Source organism: Nuphar pumila, chromosome 13, assembly GCF_984573655.1.
Source record: "Nuphar pumila chromosome 13, dmNupPumi1.hap1.1, whole genome shotgun sequence".
In the NCBI taxonomy this organism is placed as follows: Eukaryota; Viridiplantae; Streptophyta; class Magnoliopsida; order Nymphaeales; family Nymphaeaceae; genus Nuphar; species Nuphar pumila.
This window is the reverse complement of record NC_143261.1, coordinates 98,577,496-98,587,005: the sequence shown is the minus strand read 5'-3', so window position 1 is coordinate 98,587,005 and position 9,510 is coordinate 98,577,496. Positions and strand designations below refer to the sequence as shown.

The following is a 9,510-nucleotide window of genomic DNA, read 5'->3' as shown; positions in this document are numbered from 1 at the left end:
TTAGGCAGCTGATGGTGGGGACACTTCCTTATAAGATCCTTTAACCTCTCCCAGGTCTCGTGGAATTGTTCTCCCTCTAATTGGTCGAAATTGATGATAGCCTTCCAGAATTGGTTCGTTTTACTAATCGGAAAATATTTTTTCAAAAATTCCTTTTGCATCTGATCCCAAGTAGTAATCTGAACTGTATCTAGAGACTTCAACCAACGCTTGACTTTGTCTTTGAGGGAGAATGAAAATAAGGTTAGCTTAAGTGCGTTATCTCCAAAGTTGTTGATCATAACAGTAGAATATATCTTTAAGAATTCATTGAGATGCCGATAGGGATCCTCATTGCTAAGGCCATAATAGGATGTGAGCATTTTAATGACACTGACATTGATTTCATATTGGTTCACCATTACATTAGGTCTTGCAATGCAAGATGCGAGAATATACTCGGTAGGAACGAAGTACTCCCTTAAAGGATGAATTTGGGTAGGGTTTTTCGTTATGGGTCTGACGCTACATGATCTCCTGAAAATTAATTCAGTGTTATCGACTGGATCAATAAGCTCAGGGCCTAAAGAGTGTCACCCCTGCCTATACTGTTGAGATAGACCCAGTGTAACATGCATCCTAAAGGCTTTCTACTTAACCTAACATACACGCATAATCAAGACAAACCACACAAGCAAGTACTAAAAAAATAAATAAACACGCAACCACACACTTGAAACAATGGAGTTATCTTAACATCAATCAAACTAGATGCTTAGTCACCTATAGGTAGGTGGGCTGGGTAGTAAAAGTAAGATAGCTCTAAAGTTCACAACCAAGCATGGATCTAACAATCCTAGTTAATTTAACCAAAGCAAACTAAACACTCCTAATATATAAAATAAAGAAGTAAATTAAACAATCCTATGTAATAAACCAAAACAAACTAGCAATCCTATATAAACGTAAACAAACACTAGGCAATAAAGTGAATACTTAGACCTTAATCGCTGTTCCTCGACAATGGTGCCAAAAATTTGGTGTCTTCTTTTTTGAAAATATTTTAAAATATATTTTTCAATAAAAATCAAGTGTAAACCGCACACCAAATCTAAATAATCGACTCATACAAAAAGTGGTGAAGTCCAGGTCGAACTATAGGGAATAAGATAAGAATATTCAGGGAATAAGATAAGAACAAATATTCTAAACAAATCATACTCTTTATTGCCTCAAAAATAAAAAGAAATACGAAAGCAAACACACACAAAACTTATTACAAAAGCACGAGCGAAAATAAATTTTAAACGGATTACAACCCGAAAATGATAGAGATGACTTAATGCCCTAACTATACAAACTTCAAATATAACTGTGAGCTAGCTTCCTTCAACCGGTGTGCAAGGAACTTTAGTGTGTTAACTTCAACCACATTGTCCACCATTGTGCTCGTTGAGGCCACTACTTGCAGTCACACAAAACAGAAATCCAAAAGACAAAATTATTTCTATATTATTTTAGTGACCCAATAAAGATTCAACTAGACTTAAGCACTCAAAACTTAACTTTAGGTTTTGATTTCCTGATGAAAACCAGCAACCGACACATACAAAGCAACTCAATTAAGACATCAAAAAATCATCAAATACAATCAAAGACACTTATTAAAAAAAATAAAAATAAAAATAAAATAATTTGCAAAAATCGCTGCAACTAAAACTAGAAGTCGGATTTCTGCAGGGCCAGAAAACTGGCTTCAGTATAATGGCCATAAAATTCGAACCTCTGGTCGAACTGAGCTAAAATTTAGAGAGAATACTATAGACACGTACAACTAACACATACTAAAATTGCAGCATTAAACTCTTGGATCAACCAAAATAGTCTATTTATCAGACCAAAAAATTCAGAACCGGAGGTCGAATTTCTGCAAAACCAGAAAATCTGCTTTTGTAAAATGATTGTAAAACCCCAACTGGTCAGATTGAGCTAAAATATGAAGAGAATACTCTAGACATGTACAACTAACACATACTAAAATTTTAGCCTTAAACTTCTTCTGGATCAGTCAGAACAGTCTGTTCATCTGACCGAAAAAATTTAAGCTTGACAAAAAAAATCTGACAAGCAAAAAAAAAAGTTTTTCGATAAAAATAAAAATTCTAAAACATAAAACAATGATTCTAAACTATACTAAACAATCCTAATACACAAAAATCCCAAATAGTAGATCTAAATATGCAAGAAAAATAAAAACAAAATCTGATCTACATGCAAGACCCCCTAAAAATTTAAAGAAGAGGCAGAAGAAGGAACTTACCGGCGGTGGTTCCCGATTTTGGATTGGATATCTCTCCTATAATGGTGCTGCATCCCAGAGGTTGCCCACAACATGAGCGGTGATGCTAGATGGCTGCTACACATGAAACTCACGTGGAGAGGAAGAAGGAAGAAGGAAGAAGAAAGAAGAAAAGAAGAAAGAGAGAGAGAGAGAGTTTCCTACGTTGAAAAAGAAGAGGAGGAAACATGGGGGGCAACTCCTAAAGAGAAGAACCTCTCTCCTTAGGTTTCCTAACCTATTTACAATGATAACCTAAAAAAATAATAATTTCTAAATTTCTAAAAATACTTCTAGCATTCTTATTTTCAAAAATACTTTAAAATAATACTTATTTCTAAACTACGTTATAACTACTATTATTTACCCCCTATGAAGGGCTATTTTAGACTTTTTAACCTTTACCCAGTTGGATTTAAGATTGAAGCATGTAAGATTTAGTTCTTGACTTCAGATTCTTTCTCCAACTGAACTCTAGAATGCCTGAATTGCACCTGATTTGAAGGAAATTTATAAAAAAAAACTTCTTGTACACAAAAATTTCTCAACCATGGTATTTTAATATTAAAATTAATGAAACTTATGCATATATTTTATAATAGGCATCCGAGATGGCATCGACGTTTTCGAGGAGGGTGAATTTTCTTTTGATTTTGCCCACCCTATGCACCATTCTCAGGTGCTTGGCCTCTAGCTCCTCCATCTTTTTCTCCTCGCTTATGTTGATGATGTTTTCGTTCTCGACCGCTTATGGTGGGAATGGTATCCAGAAAAGAAGAATGCAACGTCCTCGCGGGTGTTATAGGCTAGCACCAATCCATTATGATAGTTGATCGTCGGACTGGCTTTGGCTTTTCTCACGTTGGTTTTCGCTTTTTTCTCATCTCAAACAGAGAAAAAAAGGTGTGGATTCCACGAGTCCACTCCTAGGCCCACGGTCATGAGATTCCAGGGAACGTCACATATGAATATATGATGAAAACTATGGAAAGAAGATTCATCCCTCTCCTTATGGGGGGATTCAGTTTCACAAGCTAAAAAACAAGACTCCCCGCTTTCCCTTCGACTCTTTTCCAACTCTCACTAATCGACAAAATTCCTCCCTCTTACCCCGTTAAAAAAGAGGTAAGATGTCGCATTCCTCCTCCCTCCTCTAGATAGGAAAAGAAAGTTCTAAAGGTGGTTGTCTTTGATGGCTGTATCACAGGACACACAGTCCGTCATTACTACCCCAACGGTTAAGGAAAACAAAGAAGAGAAGAAGTAAGAGAGAGGAAATTGTTCGGCTTAGTTGGTGTTTCGGTTTTGCTTTGTTACGACTTCAATATTTCTAGCAAAGATGCAAGCAATGGAGAAGGATGACGGCACAGTGAAACCTGCCCAGATCGCGGAGCTGTTCCAGCGGTTCGCCAGCGTCTGCAAGTCGAAAACCATGGAGTTCTTCGCCGAGGAAGACGAATACGAGCAGATTCCGGTGATGGGTGACGATGATTTCGACTCCAAGGAGGAGCTCATCACAGACCAGAAAGTGGTCGTCATCAAGCCCGACCATCTTCGCGACTCGTCGGAAATCCCCCAAATTGTTACCTCCCCACCTCTTGATTCTCTGGTTTCTTGCATTTTCGCGGACATTTCCGCCTTCGAATCGGCTTACCTTCAGTTGCAAACGGCGCACACGCCGTTTGATGTCGAAAACGTGAAGGCTGCAGATCGGGCGGCCATTGCCCAGCTTCGGAAACTCTCCGAAATCAAGCACTCTTATCGGAATTGTGGTGAATTGCCACCCTTGATTTGGGTTCTGGAGGCACAGGTTGAGGAGAGGCAGAGTATGCTTAGGACCTATGAGATGACGGTGAACCGTCTCCAGTCCGAGATCGATCGGATGGATTCAGAGGCCTCGATGCTGAAGCAACAAATCGAGAAGATGGTTAGGAGGAATTCAAGGTTGACGAGGCGATTGGACGAGTGGAATTCTAGACAGGTCTCGCTTTTGAGTATTTTTGATTCGGCCTTGCAGGAGGCTACAAGGTTGTGCCATAGTTTCACAAAGGTTCTCATTGAGTACATGAAGCGGGCAAAGTGGGACTTAGATTCTGCTGCGAATTCACTTCATCCGGGGATTGCCTATGCAAAGAAGGGGCATAATAGATACGCATTCTTGTCGTTTGTTTGTCTTGAGATGTTCAGTGGGTTCGATTGCGAAGATTTTTCAGAAACGGAGGTCTCAATGCTTGAGGAGAAGGATCACTTGACACGATTTGTTCAGTGTAGCTCAGTTGATGCGTTTGAGGTCTTGCGGAGAAACCAAGAATGTGAGTTCTCTAAATTCTGCAAGAAAAAATATCTGCAGCTAGTACATCCTAAGATGGAAGTTTCATTCTTCGGGAATTTGGATCTAAGGGGCTTGATATTGAATTATGGTTGCTCTAGATGGCCTTTAACCAACCCTCTGTTTGAATCTTTTGTGAAGATGGCTTATTCAATATGGTTGCTACACATATTGGCCTCTGCATTTGAACCTGCAATTGGTATTTTTCAGGTCAGGAGAGAGGCTCATTTCTCCACGGTTTTCATGGAAAATGTTGTTATGAGGTCAGTTTTGGCTGATTCAGGTGATATTGGGGAGCGGGCAACGGTAGGGTTTACTGTGGTTCCTGGGTTCAGGTTTGGCAACACAGTCATTCAGTGTCAAGTGTATCTAAATGGAATGACGTATAGAGTGACTGAAGAGTTAGTTAATCAATGTACCAACTGTAACAAACACGTGTAGGGCTGAATTCCTGAGTTTGCTGGTTTGACCAATCGATGAAGCTCTGAGAAAGAGGTCATCATAAAGCAATCATCCTCTTTGTGCAGTTTCCTTCATGATGTGAAGCAGATCCTTGCGCAGATGTTTACATTTGAAACTCCCTAATTCAAACTGTGGCTGATTGATCTTGTCCCTCATGGAACTGAATAAGTAGCAACATGCAAATGGTGGCTGCCATCTTCTTGTATCATTATATTTGTACCATCTGAATTAGTTATCCTTGAGAAAAGTTGTACATTATGGTTCTGCACATGAGAATTGATGAGAATCATTTTGTCTTCAGAAAGACCTTTCCATTTGATTCCGTGCTCTGTAAAATTGTCATTTCTTTCTCGTGGTATATTTCTCATACAGAGACCATTTCATGTGTAAGCATGCTTCCATGTTTCATCTTACTGTATACATTCATGTAAGATCACGTAATGCATTTTCAGTTCATGGTTGATGTTCGAATAAACATGTTTCCTATTGTTTCATAAATTTAGTTGAAAGATGCTGCGTTATCATGTATGACCTCCTGAAGGAGCTGGCAGCCACATTGCCGGTAAATTCTCAAACTAAAGTATGTTTGGACTTGCTTATGTAGCTGTATTTTGATCTTTAGATGGAGTGGTAGCAGCAGAAGCAGCATGATAATCTCCTTCAAGTGAAGTGGCTAGGGCTATCCAAATATGCTTTGTCAAAATAGCAATAAAAAGACTAATATAATTTTCTGCTCTTGTGGCTTTTATTTCTCTATTTCATCTTTGGCTATGTAAATCGTCGACAAAAATCATTGTTTTTATTTTTACTAGATGATCTTCACAGCTCAAACAGATATCTGATTACATAGATTTTGTTACATGTGGATTTCCCCAAATTTGTAAGAATCAAATAAATGTTCGACTGGAATATTTCCTGTAGTACTAGATAGATAAAAGCCATCATTGCTTTTATTTAATTGTTTTTCTATAGCACTAGATAGATAAAATTCTGGTTATTCTACTTTGCTCCTTTTTTTAGTGGCTTAGTAAAAGGAACCATTGTGACTGGAATATTTCCTGCATACCATCATTTTCCTTATCAAGTTTTGCAGCTTTGAAGAATTACTATGAGTTTTCAAGAATTGGTATCTAAATGATGTGCTGCATTGCTTAGGCGACTATTGCATATGTAGGTCAAGAGTTCATTCTTTTTTTCATGCTTGATTAAACAAGTAAATGCATGGATGGGCACTTGCTTGTCACTGGTGTCCAACAAATCAGATCTACATAGGTGTCACAATGAAATGTAATTCTCTTTCATTGTTCCCATTAGAAATATTTGCTGATCTTTTATGGATTTTCTTGTACAGTTCAGTTTCAGACTCGTGAAAACAGGGGAACTGCATAACAAACCTAGATTGAAAAGATGACTGGGAAACAGAATGCTCTACTCAAACATTATGTGATACATCCTGGAAACTGATAGATTATGCAATTGATAGCTTTATGCTAGGCGCGAGTCTACTTTTATGTAGTTTTCTGATATGTTTTCTCATTTATCAATATTTATTAGATGTCAGCATATATTTAAGGACTCTTACAGTTGTTGAAGGTTGTTTAGTTTTTGGTTCTTAGTTTCTCATGTTCTTAATCTTGTTAGCTTGTTAATTATGTGCAGCAGAGTATTACAAATCTGTCAAGTGGCAGATGCCTTCATCAATAAAAGATGAGGAATAGAACCACCTTTTGGTTTCAAAGTGTGATTCTAGAAATAACTAAAATCACTTTTCAACTTGTTATACACGGTTCAATGCATAGACGTAGAAACTATCTGGTACAACAGTGGCTTTGTTTTGGTGCTAATAGTAACGTACTTGCTACTTATGTCTTATTTGATGTGCTAGAAATTTTAGGTGTCTGTTGATAGCAATTGCATGATTTCACACCGAGCCATTTGAAGACTAGAATGATTTTTTGGGGAAGCTTGGGAGCACTAGTGGCCAGGTTTTCTGGACCTGTTCTCTTCAAAGTCGCAAGACCATGTATGGGGCCTGATGCCTGCCCAGTACCTGAAGGTCAAGGAAGATGGTGACCTGATGACAAGGGAGCTGGCTATGGAAGCTCATTTAGAAAACCGACTGTTGTGGTTGGTTGGTATCACTTGGATGATGGCAGAACAATGAAATGGCGTAAGTAGTTTCAAGCATGATGATGCTGTTTCTATTGGTATGAGTAGGACTCCTCAGGTTAGCTCAAGAGGTTGTGACGCTGCAACCACTTCTTTTCAAGATTGAAGCGGATGGCTATAAGCATATGTGATTTATAAAGATGCATCCTTGACAGCAAAGTTGGCGTGACGCATGCTATAATGGTGAGGGATCTGTTTTACTGAGAAATTGTTGATTCTGATTTTATGAAAATCTTGTACATGCTGTGATCTTGCGTTCAAATAAGCGGCTAGATTCAAAAGAAAGACAATCATTTCATGCTGATAACTTCAAAACAGGAAGCAATTATGTGCTTAATATCTTACTCCTGTGCATAGATTAAAATTATGAGTTTTCCTTTTATTGGGAACTATTTTGTGATCTTCAAACAGGAGCTACAACTAAAACTGTGTCTCAGTGGGCTGAATATGTTTAAAGGAGACCTAATTGATTCAATATTTAGCTAATAAGTATAATATTGCGGCATTTATTATGACATAGCTACTAGGAGAGAGAGAGAGAGCCGAAAAGCCACTTAAAAGTGAAACTCAACAAAGCGTTGAGACCCACAAGCACAAACACAACAGCATAGCATGAGAACACCAATAACACAAAACAAAACACTCATAGAGGACCACAAACATCTATATGAGGATCGGTTTGTGGCAGGTCTTTGAGATATATGTGTAAGATAGCATATACATCAGCCAAGACCCTATGGGTCAAACGGTTAAGGTTGAACAGGACATCCCAAAAAGTAGCATCATTTCTGGCCATCCATATGAACCACCACACTGTAAACAACCAAACTCTCCAAATAGTCCTCAACTTCTTTTCGCGTCTACTTATAGCAGGGCCGAGGATAAGATCTAACGCAAAGCAACCCTCCCGCACAACAACTGATTGAGCCCTCCAAGTTTTAGAAAATAATTCTTGAAACACTTCACACGACCAGAAAAGGTGTTGTGTAGTTTCTTCAGCCTGTCGACAAAGCACACACCAACTGGGAAACTGAAAACCCATCCTCTCCATATTGTTATGGGTCTGTATCCGGTCATGAAGAATCAACCAAGCCAATACCTTGGTCCTCGGAGATGGCCCCTTCGCCCATAGAGCATTGTTGAAGATCCAGCCTTGACCTGGAGGCAGGAGAGGGAGAGAGAGAGAGAGAGAGAGTTTTGGTTCCTGCGATCTAATGCTGACTTTTCTTTATTTAATCAAATTCAATGACTTATCTTTTGACTGGCCGTGACATAAGATTATCGACTTTAGATCACGCAAACTGGAAAATAGGCTAATAGACATAATTTTGCATTTTCAACCCCTAGCAGAGCGATCTAAAGCTTATTTTAAAATCTTTTTGGTATATATCATGGATATTTTCTTCTTTTTTTTGCTTAGAAAAAAATAGATGTTCTTAAGCTGGCTGGAGTATATGACATGATAGAGAGGTTCGCAGTTCAAGTCTCATTACAAGAAATAGCGATGGATAGATTCTGTCGCTATAAGGTATTGACATTTAATGACAGCCTTACCTGTCACTATAACTCCCTGGCTTGTTGATGGTGGGGGATGCATTTCCTCTCATCGTGTGGTGTATTTGGATCAGATTCAGATCCTAATATGGATCCGTATTTAGAATCCGAACCAGCATCTTCTCTCAAAAAAATGAAACCCTCCGGAGAAATGGCTACTCAACAAAAGCCATAACAGGATCCTCTTTTTTTTTTGAGAGAGAGAAACCCTTCTCTGTCGCTCATCCTCTATCTCGCCCTAGACTCTCGCCACATTCTCTTTCCCTTGCCCAACTCCTGTTATCCTCAATGCAGAGGCCTGTGTTATGATTATCCTTAGCTCATGATCAGTCAAGATCATCCTTAATCAAGGAACCATTCTGGTCATCCTCAGCTTGAGGTCATCTTCAATCAAGAAAGCATTCAGGTGGACTTGAGCTCTCATTTCTTGAAAATTACTCCATTGAGGGTAGGGCTAAGTCCATATTCACCTTCTCTCTCTCTCTCTCTCTCTCTCTCTCTCTCTCTCTCCCTATATATCAGCTTTCTGATCATCCAAATGCCTGAAAATCGCTCTCTCTGAATCGTTGAGCAAGCAACTCTTCTCTCATCCTCAAGCAAGCAACATTCAAATCATTGAAGAAGCAGCTCACTCAGACACTCCTCTCTTGCTCAGGTTAGGGTTAACTCCATTGGTGTA

General features: G+C 38.8%; 1 protein-coding gene across 1 annotated transcript; it reads left to right on the top strand.

Annotated features, from left to right (window-relative positions):
* Window positions 1-3,508: 3,508 nt before the first annotated feature.
* On the top strand, window positions 3,509-5,412 carry LOC149819398 (protein GRAVITROPIC IN THE LIGHT 1-like). The gene has a single exon (XM_089984722.1). The coding sequence runs from the start codon at window positions 3,657-3,659 to the stop codon at window positions 5,085-5,087; it is 1,431 nt and encodes a 476-aa protein (XP_089840848.1). The 5' UTR covers window positions 3,509-3,656; the 3' UTR covers window positions 5,088-5,412.
* The last annotated feature ends 4,098 nt before the right edge of the window (window positions 5,413-9,510 follow it).

Excerpts from the sequence above, each read along its gene's own strand:
- LOC149819398 (XM_089984722.1), top strand. The coding sequence starts at position 3,657 with ATGCAAGCAATGGAGAAGGATGACGGCACAGTGAAACCTGCCCAGATC.